Source organism: Cavia porcellus, unplaced genomic scaffold, assembly GCF_034190915.1.
Source record: "Cavia porcellus strain 051 isolate PalLab524CR breed Dunkin Hartley unplaced genomic scaffold, mCavPor4.1 scaffold_2, whole genome shotgun sequence".
In the NCBI taxonomy this organism is placed as follows: Eukaryota; Metazoa; Chordata; class Mammalia; order Rodentia; family Caviidae; genus Cavia; species Cavia porcellus.
In genome coordinates, this window is record NW_026947485.1 from 87933082 (window position 1) to 87956274 (window position 23193).

At 38.5% G+C, this 23193-nt stretch overlaps 1 protein-coding gene across 1 annotated transcript in view; it reads right to left on the reverse strand.

Annotated features, from left to right (window-relative positions):
* The window catches only part of Ablim1 (actin binding LIM protein 1), a 291033-nt gene extending 268831 nt beyond the window's left edge, over positions 1-22202 (reverse strand). The window contains exon 1 of the mRNA XM_063244790.1: positions 22043-22202. Within this exon, the coding sequence (XP_063100860.1) occupies positions 22043-22055 (13 nt within the window). The 5' untranslated portion in view covers positions 22056-22202. The remainder of the gene's footprint in view (positions 1-22042) is intronic.
* Positions 22203-23193: the final 991 nt, after the last annotated feature.

Genomic DNA, 23193 nt, shown 5'->3' on the forward strand with positions numbered 1-23193 from the left:
ATGAAGAAGATATTACCCAAACTTTTCCATTGCTATCTTTTCGTTCTCTGAAAATAAAACTGTCTAACTATGGCATCAATTTATCATAGACTTCATTTTTCCCAGCATTTTTTTAAAGCAGAATATTTTAATCCCAAATTCTTTAAGGCTCAGTGACAGTAAGGATTTGTTCTCATTCAATAGATTTGTTCCATAAGATCAGATGGGTTAAAAAGTTCAGTGTCAAAGCAAAATATTATTTAATCCCCAATTTGGGGATTGTTTTGACTGTAAATTACCTTTCATTTCTGCTCCTTTAGTTCTTGTTTAAAGTCTATTTTGTAGCTTAAAAATGACTTTACCCTGACATTTCTTCTCCCAAATTAAAGTTCCTTTCTTTTCATTGCTGTCTGATTTAAAATAAGTCAAAAGAAAATCTTAAATTAACTCATTTATAAGCTCTCTCAATTATGCTTTGAAACAGAATGTTGTTATGGCTTGTGTCCAGATGTCCCCCTAAAGCCTCATGTTGTCATAAGTGGGGCTTTTCAGAGTTGGTGGGATCTGGGAGTATATGATGCTGGGATTAAGTGTATGATGCTGATATCAAGGATGTGTGATTACTAAATTAGTCCACTGATTAGTGTGGCACAGTTCTAGGAGTGAACAATGGGATGGAACACAAAAGAGAGTCCCTTCTTGCTTGTTACTTGCGGCTTTGGCTGCTTTCTCCCTGCCATGGACTGTTTCCCTTCTGTGACACCCCTTTGTCACCCCACTTGTTTTGGAACCAGCTGATTATGGACTGAAACTTCTACAAACTGTAAGCCAAAACAAATGGCTCCTCCTTTAACTTTGGGTGTCAGGTATTTTGTCTCAGCCACAAGAAAAGTAACTAAAATGGATGTTGATTAGCCCAACCCAATCTCTGATAAATATAGCTTCACAAAACATAGCAAGGGGAAATGAAGGAGGGATATTTTCCATTTGTACAATTATGCCCTAAGATAAAATGGCCTCCATTACATTTTATAACCATTACTAGAACAACAATGATCAACACTGGTTTTTGAATGGCCAATGTGAACGTTCCAATCAGAATCTTGTTTCTCGTTTTAACTTGACTTAAAAATATTAACAAGGGAAGTGAGTGAAAGAACTGATGCCCTTTAAGTACTTTCCATACTTTAAGCAGTTGACACTGGTTACCTCACTTAATCTGCTTATTTGCTTCCCTAACTCTACAGAGTTATAACTATCATCCCATTGCAAAGAAGGAGACTTTGAAGCGAGGAAGATTGAAGTTTATAACAAAATTTGCATAGCTGCTAAGTGGCAGAGGCAAAATCTGAACACAAAACCCATATTCTTTTCATATGCTTGGCAGCCTTATAATTTCAAAATAAAAATATTTATTAAGTGGTTACTTGGTATAAAATACCACACCAAAATTTGGAAAATAAGCAGGTGCACTCAAACAGATGAAGATCTGACTCTTGCCTTAGCCTTTATGAGCTGTGTAATCTTGGGCAAGTTGTTTAAATTCCCTAGTCATCTTTAAAATGGGCTCAATATGATTTCCATAGAGTTTTTATTAGGATGAAATATTATAAAATATTATAATATCTGTAAAAGAAATAATACTGAGCGCTTAGTGTAGTAAAGAGCTGTTCTAAACTCTTTTTCTGTATGAACTCCACCGATTCTTTCAACAATGCTATAAGATGCTTGCTATTTATACAGGGATCAGCCACCGAGTGGTGAAGACAATTGTTTAAGGCCACAGCTATAAGAGGCAATACGGGAATGTGAACTCAGAAAACCTACCACTCTTAGCTACAATACTATCCTGCCTCTCACTGCCTGATATGTCGTGAAGACAAAATACGGTAGTTGAAAAATATTTTATTTCATTTGTAAGTACAAGGAATACAATTAAAGCAAGTATCTACGTCTCTAAAATGCAAGGAAGATTATGCCTTAAAAATGACACTTTTAGTTTATTAAGGAATCTCTGTACTGATTTCCACAGAGGTTGTACTAGCTTACATTCCCACCGGCAATGTAGAAGGGTTCCGTTAAGTGAAGTCAGACACACAAGCTTTAGGACCTCATGGCTTCTCTTATATGAGAAACTTAAAAAAATATAATTAAAGGGCAAAACAGAAGATAGATAAATGAAAGGGGGGAGACTTAAAAAAATGGATGGGGAGATGAGATGGAGGGAGGGGAAGGAAGAGTAGGGGAAGGGGATGGAAAAAAAGAATTGAAAGAAAAAATTCTGAAAACAGCTTTTGCAAGTGAGAAAGGGACAAAGAATTAGCAGAAGCAGGAAAACATGGGAGGGGTAGAGGATGGGAAAAAAAGAACTAAGATGTGTTACGCATGTGTATCACTCCCCGTGATACACGTAATCATTAGTACCACAAAAGCATACTAATAGAAAAAAAGATAAGACATTTCAAAACAGCAAGTCTTTCAAAAAAGCAAGTCTTTACAGCACATAGGATGAACCTTTAAAATTAGAGGTTCATTTTCTCATTTTCTTCATCATTTTCTCAGAAAGTGATGAAGAAAATGGTCCTTCTGATGGAAAGAGTCAAAAAGCATAGCTGTGCTTCAGAAAGATAAACAGCCTAGCTTGACTTAAGCAAAAGTTTTGAACATAAAACAGAGTTGGATCATGCAAGTATGAAGAGTATTCAATGACAATGTAGAAGAATCTGAAAGAAATTCAAATGGTTATGGATGGGTCATTGACGGTTTTTGCTTAGGGCTAGCAGGTAATGAAGACCAAGCTGTCAAAAAATTGATTAATATTGCAGTTGTATGTGCTGTGTACACCTGTCTCTACTTCCTGTTAAATATGTATGTATGTCTAATGAACTCCTGTCTGTCCTTCATTCAGTCAGCTTTCAAAAATTAAAACTTCCTAGTACACAGCACAAAAGGCCTTGAATGCCATGTTAGAAGAATCTAAAGGTAATTCTAAAGGATGTTTTCCTGTAGGGCAGCCACACAATCCAGAACAAGCTGTAGAAAATTAATCTGTCAGCAATGCATAGAAGACACCAGAGAGAGGGAGACCTGAGTGATATTGGTAACAGTGGTTCACATGTACAAATGACCCAGTTTACAGTTCTAATTGCTTTCCTTATGTAGTCTCAAGATACTGGAAGAGCATTATATGAAATTAATTACTTTAAAGCACCTGAAAACACAGGACATGATCACACTTGAACTACAGAACTACCAAATAGATGGAAATGAAAAACGTGAATTCTTGTCCTTGAATAATTCTCATATTAATAGAAATTATGAATGAGTTGTTGAGAAGCCAACTATTTTTTTATTTTTTTAATTCTTAAAAAGCATATTCAGGGGAAAACAGAAGTGGTATTAGATGCCAGCTCTGATTTGCGAGCTTATGATATATCATCCACACAAATAAGACTCTGAAAGGAAACTGTGGTACAATTCTGCAATTACTCTTCTACCAGCAGTCCTTCAGAGACTGGTGTACAAACAATGAAGGTGCACCCTGTGCATGTTTTAATCCAGTCCTAGCCTCTGGAAGTCTTACCTGCTGTATACAGCCATCTGTGCTGTGTTCTGTGTGCATGCATGCTCCAAAATTCATCTTTCCCTCCATTTTTTTCTGCTTCCAAAAAAATCAAAACATTCCGGTATATGTCACCAAAGACCAAACTGGGCCGACAGCATACCTGCATGTGGTCTCCATCCCAGGGGAGTTCTGTCTAGCTCAAGTGGCATGCTACAATTAAAGATGCCTAATCATTTAATTGGTACACCACCCAGAAGTTACAGACTGGAAATATGATGACTTATCACCAGACATCTTGATTTCTAAACTTGGCTACACCCTTCACAGGGCCATTATCTGGTTTCACAGCTTTTCCTCTATGAAATCAGAGAAGGAAGAGGTTTGCCTTCCTCTAGCATTTACTCCTCTGGACTACATCAAGTGCTCTAAGCTTATGCGAGACAATAACTGCTCATTACACATTGGCTGCCTTTGCTACTTTCTTGTTCCAACAATGTAAGCAAGCTAGGGTACAGGATATAATCTTTGTTTGCTAGCGACAATTCTAACAAAGCTAAGTTTTCTTCATACACTTATTCACAAATTAAAACAATAAACGCACAACACATACAGGATGGGGAGCAGGGTGCAGGCACTGATTGCCTGGGGTGCAAAGTTAAGAAGGCGTCAGTCAGTTCTGCTGCCTGCTCCATCTCCCACCAAAGTTCTAGTCCTGCACACGTGTGTGTCTGCATGCACGTGCACACACACACATACACACACCATGAAACCCAAAGATGACCAAATACTATACAAATAATTCCAAAGGCACAGAATAAGGGTTCTCATGTTTTCTTTAAATGTATATTCTGTTCAAGTCAACATTTAAAGTGAATTCAACTACTTGATACCTCTGATGGGTCTATTTCCCTCAAAACAGAAGCCAAAGTTCTTCAGGTGGCTCACAAGGCAGCAAGTAGGTGGCTTCCCACCTCTCTAACCACCTCTCTGACCTCCCCTTCAGCTGGCCTCCTGTGCCTTAAATGCTTATAACTCAGGGCCTTTGTGGTGCTCTCCCCTCCCCCAGGATGTTCTCAGCCTCCACACTCCCATGGCTGCTTTCTTCTCTTCTTCCTTGTTTAAAAGTCATTTTCTCAAAGATCACCCCCTTCCCAGGCTCTCCAGCCCTCATCCCTGCTTCATTTTTTCCAGACTACCAAGTAACAAACATACAATGTGTTTTACATACTTATATTTCATAAAAATAGTTTTTACACAAGTAAAATAATGTGGCTCAAAATACAACCTCCCAGGAAACTCCTACTGGCAAGAATTTTTTAAAAAATACTTTGTGTACTTAACTACATCCCTAAAAACAAGCAGATGCTTAGTAAGTGTTTACAGAAGAAAAGCACTAAGTGCTATGCACCTAGGGCTGACAAAGATGTCGGTCCCACTGTTTGGACAGAACGGGACCTGTGAACATGGCTCCCCAAAGAAAGTCAAGCCTATCAAATTATCTCCACTATGGTGTTTGTCAGTCTGGGGATGTTGTTGAATCCTTATCAAGCTTCTTTTGGAGAACTAAATGTAAACATTGTCCATCATAAGAGCACATATATGAATAATGTAGCTCAAGCAGAACATAAAACCTAAAGAAAGGAAATAAATGTGAAAAAGGCTGCTAGGAAAGTAAAAAGATTGTTGATAATGGTCTCTGACAAAGCCAAATGTGGATACTATGAAACCCTGTGCCAATAGATTTATTTGTTAAGGTTCATACCATCTAGTATTCTTCTCAATTTGAAAAATATACCACATACAACAATTTCCTATAAAATTTCTTTCTCCAGTGTTCTATAATGGAATATATTTCCACTAAGTGCTACGTATTTTATGACCTACTCGAAGAAAAAGATAGTAAAAATCATTTTTAAAAAAACTATCTTTATAGGCATTAAGCTCAAAATGTATTGGTCTCATCTAACATCTCAACATCAATTTCATAAAGAATATTTCCTCCTGTAATAAATAATATAAAAGCAGAAAAATTGTGTGTATTATAGAAACAACCAAAAGTATATGAGAGCCTTTCTACAACTTCCCTATTAATAATTCCTTTCTTAATTGAGTAGGTGTTGTATACTTTGACTCCCATGCTACTGAATGCTGAAGTGTGTGATAGAGACTCCGCCTAACCTACCAAATTTATCAAAAGGAAGAAAGGGGAAACTATTGATGCTTTGCTGTGAAATCAAAGAAACATAACATACTCTGAATGAATACTCAAGTAAATAATCCTAATTTCTTAAATGTTCATTTCCTCTTTGCTAAATAAGTTTTTGTGTTTCTGCACCAGAAACAACAGTAAAGGGCATATGGAAAAAAAAAACAAAGACAATACTGCCAGTTTCCTATTCCTTTCTACTTTGTACCAAAAAGTGGCATTTTACTTCTTTTGTAAGCATGCATGATAGTCTTATATTAAGCCTCATCAGTGGTTTAAATAAATTTACTCAGTTAACATAATAAACATCATATGAAATTTTCCAAGAGAAAATCAGCCCTCTGTTATCTCTCCAGGCTCCTTGATCAGAATATTATAAACTAAAAATTATATACAACAAACAAAGTCAAGTGCAGGAAATATGGAAGAACAATAATTATAAGTACTCTCTTTATTAACAACTTTCTTTATTAACAACTTAATTTTTGTTGGCTTGAGAACAGAAAACCCATATTCAGGCTGCTCAGAAACTGCATCAGCTCTCCCACTAAACCACAAGTGTGTTTAATCACATTATGCAAAGGCAAAAGAGATAAATGGCCCAAAATCTTAGTGCCATGACTTGGATGGCAGCCAACACTTTCTCCAACCCCTCTGCCCAAGTACCATTACATAAGATCCCGCCAGTCTCTGTTCCTGCCTGCTGAAGTTCCAGCCAAGACTCAGCATGACGGGAATTTAGTCAAAGTAAAATTGAGTCATCTGATCTGAAATTCATTTTTAGTTTCCTGACTGGAAGTGGAAGAATCTTCTGAGATCATCAGGGGAAAAGATGAGAATAGGGAACAGGGGCACAGGAGGGGCTCTGCTGCAGGGCATGCCCCTGGTGCACAGCTAGAGGAAAAGAGCTCAGGCTAAAACCTGGGTCTCCTAACTCCTTGTCCAACTCTTCCCACACAAAGCCCCAGTTCCGTTGAATAACTGCCATGTTCATTACGGTGAAGTGGGAACATTAGAATTCAATGTGCAAAGAATTTTCAAGTTTCATTTTTTAACTGAAGGTAACATATGATCATGAGTAAGAATAAATAATCCAACCTTTGCAAAAATACATCTTCTTCAGACTCTATTGTGGATCATCTTAACCTAAAAGTAATAGATCTGGCTGTCAGTAATTCTGGAAAATGCAATTTCGCAGCAGGCAATGAGGTTGACTTTAGGTGAAAGGAAAAGTGTTCTTTTTCCTCTGGGCTAAAAGTGATCTGTACCTTCTTATAAATGAAAGAAAATACCTATAATATTTTATTGTGCTTAAATAATAAGCTGCTCCCCCTAGCAAAGCAGAGATGGTATGTGGGCAGAGCAGGGGCAGCACAGCAAGAAGCAGTCAACAGGGGTGTTGAAGGAACGCTTCAACTGTGGCTTCCTTCCATTATCTCTGACTCATCCATACAGCCCCATTAAAGGCGCCTGTGTACTGAAAACCCACCAAGATACATGCACAGTTATACAACACAGCATTGCCTACACAATCAACAAGAAAGTATCCATCAGTAAGAGGTTATTAAATCATGTGTGGCACTACTACATGATTGAACCCTAGGTAATCACAAAAATGAGCTATTTGATACGTAATGATATGTATGGACAGATTTCAAGATGTACGTGAAAAAAGCAAAGTAGTGTTTTAGGTAAGTACTGTAAATAATAGTTTCATAGGTAGATAAATAGATCCATTTTAGTGGATTTTCTCTAGCAAGGAAACCCAAGAAATTTATCATAGTGATTAATAGTTTCTACTTGGACATAGAGGGGTTGAGCTATAGATTAACCCAGTCCAGTGTGTTCTTTTGGGGACTGAGATCAACAAGGAGCAGATCTTCTCATCTGTGCTATTTAAATTGTTCTGTTTGAAGAGACAGGGAAATTTTGTTATTCATGTGTGTTGTGTAAACTGTTCTGTCTCAGCGCAATTATATATGTATGTTATTTAATGACAGAAAGAGTTTCCCTGGATGGTGAGATTATAACTTCCAGGATTAAAAAGAAAATAAGAAGTTTTTCTTTCATTTCCTGAATTGCAGAATGGTCTCAAGGGGAACAGCTTCTTGTCATGCTTAGTTCTGAGAGACCTGTGGCCAGGCTGAGTGGCAGGTAACAGAAGTGCACTAGAAGTCCCGGGAAAAATAGCAGTTCTAGTGAATATCATCTACGCCAGGCAGCAGAGTTCCAGCCAGTGCCAGAACATAAGCACCTGAAGAGCCCATTCCTAGACACATGTGAAACAATACGTTAGGAAACACATAGAAACCATTTAGGGACGCTTTAAAAGGCATACTTTCTAGCTAAATACGCAGTGGACAACACGACACATCCAGTGTACACCCCGGAATCCTTGCTACATCCCACGTGAGGGTGCGAGCAGAGATAAAAGTTTGGGGTACCCTGTGAACACACTGGTTTGTAGCACAGCATGCCACGGAGGCAGGAGAGGTGGCCGTGTGCCAGATATTGTTCCAGATATTGTTCCAGAACCCATTCTACTGATAAACACAGTGGATCAGGTTAGAATCTGCATGACAAACCTTCCCTGTCTAATTAGAAAAAGAACAACGGCATCCTTGATCCAATTGAAGAGCAGAGATGTATGAGGAAGAGAACTTCTAAGTTATTCTGCTTACTTCCAAATGAATAGAGCTCACTCGCCGGACTGAGAATGTCCTCCCACAGAACTCTCTGCCCTAACCTCTGTCACTTTCTTCTGCATATGCCTCTCTACTCCATCAACCGTGATTGTTTATTATTATTATTATAAAGGTTACTGGTACCATTTAGATATACATAAGGATTGCATTCATCATAGGGAATTTGTACCTGCACATGATGTAATTTGGTTTACTTTTTGTTTGTTTGTTTGTTTTTTGTGTTTTTGGTACTGGGAATCAAACTTAGAAGCTTGAGTTTGACAGGGAGGCGCTTAAGCCACTGAGCTACATCCCTGGCCCTGCATAATGTATCATGATCCCCCTTTTCTCCCTATTCCCCTCCCCTCCCTTCAGCTCTTCTTCCCATCCTGACTTACAAATCTTAGTTTCCATTTCATCCTTATTTTCTCATTTTCTCTTTTCCCTTTCTTCCTTTCCCTGTGCTCCCCCCACCCCAGATCCCCTTTCCTTTTAAACAATTTCTTCTTATTTCATGGTATCTTTTATACATTTAGTTCTTATTCACACTTTCAGTTTCCCACACCAGAGAGACAATGCAATATTTGCAAATGTTCACTCAATTTATTTCACTTAAGACTGTGGTCTCAAGATCCATCCATTTAGTTATAAATGCTCAAATTTATCTTTCTTTATGGCTGAGCAATACTCCACTATATAAAAATGTATTTTTATCCATTCATAAGTCGATGTACATTTGGGTTGTTTTCAAGATTTAGCTATTACGAACTGTGCTTCTATAAACATGAATGCACATATATCACTGTGTTATGATACTTTTAATTCTTTTGGGAAGATACCAAGAAGGGTAATAGCTGGGTCAATTGGGACCTCTAGTCCTAGTTTTCTAAGGAATTGCAATAGTGATTTCTACAATAATTGCATCAGTCTACACTCCCATCAAGAGTGGAGAAAGGGTTCCTTTTTCCCCCACAGATCCTCCAGCATTTATTATTGGTTGATTTTTTTTTTATAATACTCATTTTTTTTCTGGGGTGAAATGTAATCTTGATGTTGTTTTAATTTGCATCTCTCAAATGACCTGTGATGCTGAACATATTTTCATATATTTATTTGCCAATTTTACCTCTTCATATGAGAAGTGTATATTCATTTCAGATGCACATTTTAGGATTGGGTCTTCAAGTTTAAGGGATCTGATTTTTAAAACTTCTTTAAATGTTCTAGATATTAGTCCTTTGTCTAAAGAATTGGATAAAATTTTTTCCCACTCTGTGGGTTGTCTTTTCACTCTGTTAGTGATTTCTTTTGCTGGGCAAAAGCTTTTCAATAAAATGATATTCCAGTTGTTGATTCTCCTTAGTATTTCCCGTGAAATCAGGGTTTTAAGTCCTCACCTACACCTATATCTTCATGAGTTCTACCAATTATCTCTTCCAGCAGTACAGTGTTGTTTTAATATTTTTATCTTTGATTCATTTTGATTTTAATTTAGTATATGGTGGTACATGTGGTCTAGTTTTAGTCTTTGAAATGGGAAAAACCAGTTTGGCCCCTATATCAAAGATAAGATGGCTGAGTGTGCTTCAATTTGCTTCTGTATCTTCTAATCTATTCCACTGATCCTCAGGAGTTTTTTTTGTTGTTGTTAGCACCATGCTGTTTTTATCACAGTAGCTCCACAGATCCAGTCAATCCCTGATTTGAAATTAAACTGCCTTACCTTTGTTGCCTAGGGTTCCTTTTGCTATTCTATGTTTCTTCTGGTTCCAAATGAATTTTAGGATTGCTTTCTGTAGTTCTGTGAGGTATGCTGATGGTATTTTGTTTAGGATTGCATTAAATCTAGATAACAATTTTGAGATTATGGCCATTTTCTCTATGTTAGTCCTTCCTACCCAAGAGGAAGGGTTATCTTTCCATTTTCTGATATCCTCTTCAACATCTTTTTTCACAGTACTGTAGTTTTCCATGTAGAGATCTTTTGCTTCATTAGACTGTTTCCAAGGATTTCATTTTTCAATGGTATTATGAAAGGGATTTGATAGTCCTAATTTCTCTTTGTTGTTTATGTACAGGAATGCTATTCAGTTTTGAGTGTTGGCTTTGTATCCAATTATATGAGTGTATTTTATATTAAATCTAGAAATCTTTTGGTGTTTTGGGGATCTTTAAAGCAGAGTACCAACCATATCCACAAATAATGATAATTTAATTTCTTCCTTTCCTATCTTTATTTCTTTCCCTTGTCTGATTCTCAAGCTAATATTTCCAGAACTCTATTGAATAGGCGTGGTGATAGCAGACATCCTTATTTCTGATTTTAGAGTGAAAGCTTTTAGTTTTTAGTATGATGTGGGCCATGTCAGAGAGAGCTTTTATCAGACTGAGATAAAGACCATCTATTTCAATTTTCTACAAGGTTTTAATCATTAATGATTGTAGAACTTTGTCAAATGCTGTTTCTGTATCTATTGAGAGAACATGTGATTTTTGTCATTGGCTCTATTAATATGATGTAATACATGTATTAATTTGCATAAGTTGAACCATCCCTGTATCCCTGGTATGCATTCTACTTGGTCATAGTATATACTTTTCTTAATGACTTGCTGCATTTTGTTTGCCAGTATCTTATTGAGGATTTTTGCATCTATGTTCATTTGGGAGATTGGTCTATAGTTCTCATTTTTTTGTTTGATTTTTCTCTGGTTTTGATGCCCAAGTTAGGGAAGAAAAGGTTTATTTCTTACAGGTTGGAGGTTCCAGTCCATACTCAAAGTTGGCTCCAACAGGCAGGGTGGAATGGTGGGCCAGCCATTCATGACCAGCTTCAAATAGCAATAGCATGTACAGGCAAGGGAGAGAAGCTATGCCTTCTTCCCTGCCCTTATACTGTATGCTGGCTCCACCCCGGGGTGAGTATAGTACTCATACTACCAATATAAGTGCTAGACAATGAACCAATCACAAATGCTAGATTTGGCCAAATCCGTGATTGCATGAGGCTTGGGGGGGGCATTAATATAAACCATGACAGTGAATGAATACCATCCTCAGTATTTGTCTGCCTTGCTTTGTGCAAAACAGAAAACACCAGTGAAATGATCATGTAAACTATAACACTAACACTGCCAAAGTATTCATCAAGTTTTCAAAATGTAGTCAGCAAGATCTCACACTTTCTTCTGCCTATGTCCTTGTTATGTGCTGCCTGAACTTTCCTGGGGGCTGTGGCCAAGTTCAAACCAGCTCTGATGGGATCATGTGAGAATCCCAAGGTAGAAGACAAGGTGTGGCATTTTTAACCATATGGAACTACTTTTACCCCTATGCAACAAAAGGCATCTACATTTTCTTTTTGACTTTCAGGCTTTACACCCTGTTTAGAAGGTCTGACTGCTGTCAAGTCATGTCACTCATGTGTTCCTCCTCCATTTCTGTCTGTCTGTCTGTCTCTGTGTGTCAGTGGGGCTAAAACCCAGGGCTTCCCACATGTTAAGCACACACTTATCACTGAGCAAGAGGAATTCTGTGTATGTGTGTGTATAAAAAAAGATTCAGATTTTTTAAAACAGTCCCTTGCCACAACATTACATACTGAATAATCACTCTTCTCATACTGACTTAATGTTACCTTTCCTACAAAAAACAAAACCACGTACCTTTGTTCAATGTACTCTAATATTTTGCATTTTCCTGTATAGTTTTTCTCCAATACTACACTATTTACTATACGATCTTACTATGTTTTACTATCTAATAGCACTAATCTGCCGTACTTACACTATGTTCTTTTAGGTTTTCATATATTTCATTTTACAAATGAAGAACAGTATCATTTCTCCATGTTCCTAAAAAAGGATCTTGTTGGGATTTTAACCAGGATTTCATTTCTTTTATAGAGAGATTTATAGAAAAATGAACATCTTTACAATATTATGTCTCATTATTCAAGCGCTTACTATATCTAATGACTTAAATATTTTAACTCCCTAGTGTGGTTTTAAAATTGTTCTGCAGATTGTTCCTAGATGTTGCATCTAACTTCAAATGCTTTACTCTTAATGTTCAATGTATTTAATTACCATTTTAAAAGATTCTAAAAACAGTCTGCTTCTTGAGTCTTGAATATTTTTCATGCTTTTCCATTTGGCAGATTCCACGCATTCTTCAAGGCCCATGTGACTGTCCCTTTCTTTGTGAAGCATGCCTTGACCCTGCATTCAGTCTGGATGGACCTTCTTGCGTCCTTCTGCCATGTCTTTGGATAACATTACACCAATGGTCCCACGCTACACTTTCTATAGACAACATTCTCATTTCCATTAATTTGGGAGCCACAACCTCAAGCCTGGCTCATTGCAAATGCTCAGGTTACAATGGGTGAATAAATGAATATCAAAATAATAGAATTGCTATGTCCAAGTAGTGGTTTTGCAGGGCTAACAATAATTATATGGCTAAATTTTGTTAAATGAGAGAATTTGGAATGATGCAACTTTTTTTTCTCATACTCAAGTCAAGCTATGTTCAAAAATGCAGAAAATTCTGGGAGCCTGAGATAGGAGAATCACATGTTCATGCTCAGCCTGGGCAATTCAACAAAATATGGTCTCAAAAAAAATACTCCATAATGAGAAACCATAAATAATTAAGAAATAAAAACTAAAGATACTGCTTTCCTGGTTCTGGTAAAGAGCCTACTGTAAAGAGGCAGCTTTGTGGTAAATAGAACATATTCGTGCATTAACAAGATCTGAACTTAAATCCTGGGTCAAACCTCTGTTAACTGATACTGATATCAGGCAAGTTTCTCTACTTCTCTATACTTCATTTTCTCTATAAAATAGGTATATTAAGTATCTTCATATATAGGGCATGTAGGAGACATGTCAGACTTACCTGAATCCCCAAAATGCTTGCTCCTGCTCTCCCATCACCTTACCCTGCCTCAAAGCTTTCCTTCTATACTCTTCCCCATCCCAGCAAATGACACTACTACAGTCTCAGTGGCTGAAAAACTGGGACATACCCAAGATGTCCCTCTTTCACTTGGTTTCCAACCCATCAGCACATCTGATTAAGCAATTCCTTAGAAATACTTCCAGAATCCAGTGTCTTCTCATCAGCTGAGTTCCTAACATCCTAATGGCCCAAGTCACCATTCTCCTGTCTGCACTGTCACAATAGCTGGTCTTCCTGCTTTACTCTTTGACCTGCAGTCTACTCTGCACACTGTGGACTGTGCAATTCTTTCAAAATGAAATGAGTCATGTTACAATTCTGCTCAGAAATTTCGAAGTGTTTCCTGCCTCTTCTTATCCTAACCTGAGCAAAACTCAAGTCTTCAAAGTGGCCTGCAAGACCAGTCTGATACCTGCACTTCTCCTAGTGCGCGCTCTCTATCTATCTCTATCTCCATCTCTATCTCTATCTCTTTCTCTGATTTCATTGCTATCTTTCTCCCGCTGACCTCTTTGATGTAGCCACACTGGCCTCCCTGCTGGTCCTAGAAAATGCAAATAAGACAGACCTCAAAGACTTCACATTGATCATCATACTGCTTAAAAAGCTATTTATTAGAAGGTCTGCATGACCTCTTCACTGCTTTCAGGTCTCTGCCCAAATAGCACTTCACCAGAGGCATTCCATTACCACTCCCCCAAATAGCACCTTCCCTGCCCTCTCAACTTTCCAACACTCTCCTCTCTACTTACTCTTCTTTATTTTCTTCACAGTACTCTTACCACTGACTCTCATATGCTTTCTTGGCAAGTGATGGTCTCACCTCAACACCTAGAACACTTAAGAGGTGCTCAACTATTGTACATGAAATTACTAGATAAATGAACATACTCTTTCTAACTTCAATTCTACAGGTAGATAGAGCATCTAATCACAGAGCATGTTCTTCTGAAATGAGTGGTCTAATGGACTGGTGAGAAAACTAGCCCTTTACCAATGCCCATGAACATTACTCTCAAATGCTTCAATGACTCAAAATAAAGCTACCCTTGTTTTAGAGAGAACAACACGAACAAAAACACCTTCCTGGAATCCATTAGAGATTGCCAATATAAATCTCTTTTATACATTTTTTTCACTTTTAAAAATGATGGCTGTCTCCTCTCCCTGCTTCCCCCAGACTCTGGGACTCCTCTCCTTCTGTTCATTCCTATTTGGAGCTGAAAGCCAGAAATAGCTGTTTACCTCATTGTCCTCATTTCCCTTCATTGTTACCATTTGTTCTCTGGTGGCTTCTCTGATGTGGGTGTTTTTAAATGAATTCCCAATAAGTTGAAAAAGAAAAGCATCAGTGAAGATGTTGGTTGGGACTTAACGTAAAAATATACTATAATGGTTTTTTAAAGGATAAACTGTTCAAAAATTGAGCCTAATGCAGGTACAGTTATACCATCAAATATTACTCTAATATATAATAATGCTAAAGAGCTGAAGAACATGCTGTACAGAATAAAGGACTAATTTCTTTTAATTTGTTAAAAATGTGAATAACAATAATTAGGCATGCAGAGCTTTTCCTCCTACAAGTCTACAAAAATTATTGAACAAAAGGATAAAATCATATGATCTCCAATCAATCAGCGAATAATTTGTGAGTGTTTGACCTGTAACTCTGGATTTCATGCAAGGCTTAATAATAATTTTTTATAGATCCATATACTAAATAAAGACAGTAAATTTTTTTTAAGGAACAGACTATTCTCTTACAATGCACATTACCTAACTTTCCCAATAAAATAATACTGGAAAAAGAAATCTGTATCATACTGGTAGAACACTGTCAAGTAAGTGGTGACTATAAGAATAACCATAGTAAAATCAAACTACACATTTTAAAGCTACTTTAAATAACATTTAGTATCAAATAAAAACAAAAACAAAAAAGAAAAGAAAGAAACTGCAAAGAAGTAAAGTTACTCATTCAAAGTGAGCATAAAGGGACCAAGTATTTCCTTCATACAATACAGTAGCTTTTCTCTGGATAATTTACCTTGGTAGAAGGAAACCATCATGTAAATCCCCCCAAAAGGAAAAAAAACATACATTCCAAAACTTCATTTGGATTTTATTTATTTAGTCATGTGTTTGTTTGTTTGTTAGGTTTGCAGTATTAGGGATTGAATCCAGAGGTGTTCTGCCACTGAGCTACACTGCCAGGCTTTTTCATCTTTTATTCTGAGACAGAGTCTCACTAAATTGCCCAGACTGCTCCTGAACTTGTGACCTTACTGCTTCAGCTTCCCAAGTATCTGGAATTATAGGCATGTACCATCATGTCCAACTTAGGTTTGATTTTACAATAAATATCATCTGTCTATAATAGTAATTATATCTGACCATGCCAACTTAATCACTTTGAAAATAGTTTAGAAAGGGAGGAAATGGCAAGCCCAAGAATTAAGTTTAAATTTTGATGCAGATAATCTACAATACTAGTAACACTACAGGCAGATTTCAGCTTTTGACCAAAATTCTATCTTTTGAGCCAAGGAATACACTGACACCAAAACACACACTGGCTAGAAATGTCACAAGTTAAGGTCCAGTATGATTTATCCAAAGTAGCTCTACTATACCCCTGTTGTCCTAGCATCCCATTAGTTTAGCAATTGTCCTAGAGAGAGGTGTTTCAGCTTGAAGGATAACTTACATGGTATATGTAAAATCTCTATATTAAATGTGAGTAGTAAATACCAACCCAGGCAGTTGTCCATAACAGAATGATGACACTGTGCTCCAGGCCAGCACGTACTGGTAAAGTCAGAAATAAGCTCACCTTAAATGGTCAGGGAAAAAACAAGAACTAAAAATGGGATCTTCCATCAAAACCTGCACACAACACAAACCTTGCCACCCTGTGGGTAGAATCACAGGTTATTTTTTTCTTTTAGCATTGTCACATTGTCACAAGATGAGAGGACAAGATGGCAGGAGGAGCTACAGGAAAAAAAATACACAGAGCTTCTGAATGCCTCCCAAGCGGTCCTTAAGGAGTGAGTGTGAAACAGGTTCTTTTCAGTGCAAGCTGCTGTGTGGCTAATGCTGCACGTCTTAAGAGATAAAAACCCCACTGTGCCAACACCACAATGACCACCTGGATCTATCAATTCCTTGTGGCGTTACATAATTTAACAAATTCTGACAGTAGGATATTACATAGAGTATATTTGATTTTGAATGCTACCAGGGCTCAATGGATGTTTATGAGAGAGGTGGATGCATGGGTGGATGGATGGATGGGTAGTTCTGGATATCACCGCTTTAACCGGATGAAATGCTGACTGCTCCCACTATTTTTCTTTTCTCTACTCAAGCACACTAGAACCCAGTGCTTAATCAGATTATGGCAGCCACAACTGAAATATATTTCAAAGTCTAAAAAATGTAATGCTACTGATAGATACAATGTGGGAATAATTCCACCTTCTGAAAACTTTTGTGAGATATTGAGATGCAAAACTATTTCTCAAATGTAAAAAAAAAAAATCCTACTTATCAAATGACCCACGGCCATGGGGAAAAGTCAGAAGTTCTATAGTCCCAAATCTAGCATAAGGGACGGATGAAGATACACTATAATATTTGGACAAAACAGCCTTTCCAGAATACACTGTATTTTTATCACACCTCATAAAGACACCAGAAATGCTTCAGAAAGTGGCAGCAATGATGGGTGTTTGAAATGACAGGGTGTTTTTTAGTGTTATCAATGCCAATATGTCTTCTAGCAATTTTTAAAAATGTAAACATTTAGTGCATACTTTGATCATTCTTTATATACTGGGTCTTACTAATCAACTGATATATATAACAAGTGTTCAATTGATGTTCATTGAATAAATGAATGCAAACATGATATCCCTGACTTGAATAAATGAAATAAATGAATTAGAATAAATTGGACATTTTTCTTTGATTGGACTTTTCTCTTTCATAGAGCTATATGTACTTGCTACCAAACAAAGATATATTCAGAGAAAAGCCAGCTATTTTCCCTCCCAACCCTTGCCTTTGAGGCAGTCACTTATAAATGGTTGGTACATACTAACCTATGATTTTTATCCATGCTGACAGGATACACAGATACATACACATAAAGAAATTATTCTGGATCACGTGTTACATATACTTTATTCTAAAACCTGCTCTTCACTTAACAATTTATCAGGCTCATCTCTCCAGACCAAAGCATATGGACCTAACTCATTTATTCTTCCTAACAGCTCCAAGCACAATACACTGGATAATCAAGCAGAGTTAAGTCACACATTTGCCCATCAATGAATATACAGGTTGCTTCCAGTTTTGGGGGAAATTTTAGAAAGCAAAGATGGAAAGATTGATGTACTATTTCCAGAGCATACATGCTTTGAATCTCTCTCTCTCTCTCACTCTCTCTCTCTCTCTCTCTCTCTCTCTCTCTCTCTCTCTCTATCTCTATCTCTCTCCCTCTCTCTTTCTCTCCCTCTCTCTCTCTCTCTCTCTCTGGCAGTACATTAGAATCAAATCACTCTCATATACGTGCCCATTTTTCATCCAGACTAAGCTCCTGAAAAGTTAGTGTGCTCGTGGAGTGATCTCTTTCTCTGCACAGTGTTTGTTCTCTGCGGTATGTATCGCTGGGATACATCTTTAACATTTATTGAATTGAACCAAAAGTTAACCGGATAGAAAGCTGTCTGGAAAGCTTTCATCATACTTTCATCATACTTTATTCCAAAGAATTAATAAAGCACTGTTTTCATTACTTTCCTTGTTGCCGGAACAAATACTGACACCCACAATTTTAAAAAGAGATTTATTGTTGCCTCACAGTTTCAGAGTTCAGCCAGTTTAAATACAGAACTGGCATGTTAGGAGGGCTTTGTATGGAGGAAAGCTGCTCACATCATGGTGGTCAGGAAGCAGAGAGAGAAGAAAGGAGCTAGGGAGGGAATATAACCTTCTAGGTCAGGGCTCCAGTGACGCCCCTGCTAATAGCAAATCTGCTACACCGTCCAAGAGCCCAGCCTATGAGTTCATGAGACCTCTGGGAAATATTCTCAATCCAAGTCATAACAAGAGTAAAACTAGAAAGTTTACATTTTTAACTTTATATACTTCTATCACGTTTGAATTTTAAATATACTTTATGATTTAAATATTTTAATATGTTTGACTCATGTTTATATCACTTTATATTAATATATTGATGACAAATTTTAATAATTACTCTTGTAACTTGAAAGTTACATTTTTAAAAACTTACTGGATGATCCAGACCCCATAGTAGAAGAAACAAGCTCTAATTCAAAGGCTCCCAAGACTTGATTTACAAGAATCAACTCCAGCATTCAGAATTCCAGACTATTTTTAATATTCTGATTTGGTAGTTCAAAAGCAAAGTCCAGATTGATATGTTTGATAAATTCTCTAGATGACTCTTATGTTCCTGAACTTTTGGGACCTACTGATCCTTAGAATCACCTAAAAAACTTTTCACACATATGTATTTTGGGACTGTCCCTTTAGAGTTTTATGATCCACTGATCTGGAAGAAGGACTGCCAGTGTACATTTTTAAAAGAATAACTAGACAGTTTTCTGTTGATGTGAGCACTCTGTTTTATGTTATAATTTCCTTTAGCTGGAAACTCAAAAATCAACATGAGACAGATTCATTTTGGCCTCTAATGATAAAAATACACCATCATGTTTAAAATCCTTGATGGGACTATTTGAGGTGACCATACATGGAATAATTTTACTTCATCCTATCATGAAATTAAAGATTACATTTTACTGTAAATTTAAATAGTGAATCAAATTTTAGTACTTTAAAGAGATAAATATCTTTCTTTAAAAAATATTTAACAATGTTTTAATGAGATTCACTTGATTTTAGTGTTCTCAATTTTTAAATCCCTACCATAACCTACAAGCCTAGATATTAGAAATAAGCAGGGATCATTTTTTAAATCAATGGGATTTATCTTTCCCAGGGACTAAAGATCGTTATTTATAAATTGCACAACTAAGTAGACACATTAATTTTCTGATCCTGAAGTTTTAGTATCTAGTTTCAGTAGAGACGACAGTAGATATGGAACTGGAAAAAAAACATAGTGAAACTCAGCATTGGCATGTTTTATTTTTAAAAATGACAATATAGACATGTTTCCAGATAGGCTTAATTACCAAATACTCTGTATTCTACTAGCTATGTAGAATACTTTTTTCATATAAATAAAAGTACTTCATAAAGATATAGGGGAAACCCTCAGTCTTTAACAATATCTAGGAAATTCTGGTCCTCAGAACGGAAACTGGAGGAAACAGTGGAAATGTCAAATTCACAATATCAAGTGTCAAATTCACAATATCACAGCATCAGTAAGTCTTGTTCCCTTTATTTTGTCATCACTGAATGCCCATGAAGAAGTTCCTAAACGTACTGGGACTCCCAAGATATTTATCAAGGCTATTTCCTTAATTTCCATGTACAAACCATTTTCTCTCTTCCTAGTAAGTCAATGACTGTGATGTTTATAGCAAAAGACTAATAATAGAGGTAATAATACAAGTCTGTCAAAAATCAAACAAGGGTAAAAATAACAATCTGACATTTCAACTGTTTAAGATCAGGGAAGTTACATAATCTCTCAAAACCTCAGTTCTTCCATCTGTGAAATAGGGAGACAATGACAGTATCCACCAGTTTGCTTTATTGTGAGCATTAAGAGATATAATACATGTAAAGTGTCTGACACACAATAAGCATAAAATAACTAATATTTAGTATTATGTCTTACCCTCCTGCAAAATTAAACTGCTAAATTAAGGTCATCAACATGGTTTGAAGAGAAACAGGATAGCTGAGTCTCTGAGTCTAAATCATGCTGCATGAAACTAGGTTCAGGAAGAAACAGTTGAGAAAGCTAATCACAATCAGGTTTTAGGCCTCTGGGAATCACTGGGCCATTTTCATCCCAAATCCCCAGATGATCCCCAATCCTACAGAGATCTATGATAAGAGTGGCTGGAGACTAAATGAAATTGACCACATCACCTAATGCACTTGATGCTTTCCAAGAGGGACCAGTGTTCCCAGAGGTTACTTGGCTCCTACAGAGTCCAAAGCTCTGATACAATGGATTTTAGTGATGTAAACAGAATCTGGAAAGGGACTCTGACCTCAGAGACATTACAACTTAAAACAGATAGTATTCTCCACGTGTTCCTTGATACTTACGACAAAGGTCAGGACCAAAATCCTTATCTTAGGACATTAGAGATTTCGCACCTGGAGCCCTTCAGTGCTCCCATTCACACCCACAAGACTCTTATAATCCTTTCAGCCTCTGTTTGCTTCCCCTAGTATATGCAAATTATTAGACAGGATCAGATAGGTCGTGTCTCAGGGCTTCCTGTTACCTCTGCAGCCCACTGTCTACAACATAAATTCTGCCATTCCACCCAGCCCTTACCATCCATTTTGCATGGTACCATCCATGGAACCAACCAACTACTTAGCCTGAACAATCATCCACAAAGATGAGATTCCTTAAAAAGAAATTAAAACATTCTGTATAGAGACTATTCTTTATAATCCCCAGAATGAACCCTGAAAAACAGTGCTTAATTATCCAGCCCATTTTATTAAATTCCTAAACTCCCCCACCAAAGTAGAGTTAAGGTTTCAGATTTAAAAAAACAAAAAACAACTTTGCAACTCCTCTTATAAATTACTGTAGGGTATCAAAAGGGGTAGGGCTTATTGCTTTGCAAATACACTTTCTAAAAATAATCAATATTTTCCTTAAATGCTTATAGCAAAGCAACCAAATCACTTCATTTTAATTGCTTGCGAGCTACACAATGACTTGATCTTTTTAATATTTCACTCATAGTAGAAGCCTTTGAGCTATGACTAACTCACTCTTCCTCAGCATGGTCGCCAGCTCCAGATGGCAACAAATACATTCCCTTCATTCTTGCCTGAAAAGCAAGTCTGATTCGTTTTCCTGGCGCCCAGTTCACCTGCAGCAATTGTTTCACTCCAAGAATATAAAATTTTAAAAAGTGGAGGATTGGAGGGAAATTAATGCGGGCAGAGGATGAGGACATAGGTAGGGAGTTTACTTTTTTGTTTGTTTGTTTGTTTGTTTGTTTGTTTAATGGGGTGTAAGCCCTGCAGCTTTAAATCTTGCTGCATCAAGCCCTGGATTCTTTCCATAACCAAGCTGCAAAACGGTAACAAGAAAGAAGGAAAAAATCACCTCTTCCTCCCTCCCTGCCAGCTCCACAGCTCCCCCGCCCATCCCCCCACGCCCTCCCATCCCAGACGTGCAGCGGGTACAGGTGGGCTGGGCACCGACCTTGGCCCTCAGGCTTTACCCACAACCCGGGATCAAGGTCAAGGGCGAGGGCTTCCTCTCCAGCGAGCTGCTCAAAGACTCGGATCTGCTGCCAAAGTTTCAGGCCGGTGGGGGCCGGCGCGGCTCCGGCAGCCTCTCGCCCTCCCGCACCTGCCCGGGCCCGCCCAGGTGCGCCCAGCTCCGGGCCCGGGTCCGCAGTCCGTGCCCACCTGGACCCCACTCACCTCTGGTAGACATGGCTCAGGCAGCCGGAGTCGAAGGAAGAAGAGAAGCCGCAGGGCGTGGGTTTTGGAAAATATCCGCCAAATGCACGCGGGCACCGCGCGCCCCCGGTCCCGCGCCTCGGGCTCGCGCGCGCGGACGCGTCCCGCAGGACACCTGGCCCGGGGCGCAGCGGGCGGGCGGGGACGCGGCGGCCTGGACCCGCGGGGCGCGGCCACGCTGACAGCTCGCGGCCCGCTGGGCGGCGCCCGCCTCCCCCGCCGTGTCCTCCGCTGCGGCGCCAGGCGGAGCTTTGTCCCCGAGCGAGGTGGAGCTGCGAGCCCGGTCTGCTGCTTCTTCCCCACCTCGCGATCTGAGTTCTTAGGGATAATAACATCGCTGTTGTTAATGACTTTGCAGCTTCCTGCTTTAATTCCAGAGGAAGAATGCAAAAAAGAGGTGCTCTGTTCCTTCCCTGAAGTGATGCCCTTGACTGAAATGGAAAGACCGCGGTCCCGGGAGGGGCTTGGCCGGGGGTGGACAGCAGGCTTTGGCGTCCACCTGCAGAGCCACCGCGGCTCCCCTCAGCGCCGAGCCGGCCTCAGGAAAGTTTGCGGGCAGGATAGGACGCGGCGGGACAGACATCCTGAAATCAGCCCTGGAGGGCAGGGACCCTCCAACTAGCACCCTGACTTGAGTCAACCTGATTTGTGGCATCAACTTTAAAGTGTCAGGGCTGAGCTGGGCAGGAGGAGAGGGTGAGCACTAGAAACAAATGCACTTTTTCTGGACATGGGGGTAAAATGAGAGAAGACAAGAAAAATTGACTGCTCTGGAGGTTTGGCAACTAGGGCTCAATGCTAGTTGGCAACATGCCGAGACCCACCTATTCCTGAGTTCCAAATTGAAACTGGGCTCCCACACTCACTGGCTCTCCTGCACACATTTGCAAGCAAACAGACTAGTTATTGTCTGTGTAAGGTCTTCCCAAATCTCTCCTGATATGACGACAATTGTATAACAAGTCTGACAGTTCAGAAATGTTCAAAGGCTAGCTGAACATAATGCTTTTGGGAAAATATTACTTTAGGAGAGTTGAGAACCATCGAAGAAAGCCCAGTCTTTAAGTGATCATGTGGGGAAGGAAATCCTAGGGGAAAAAAAGAGATAATGA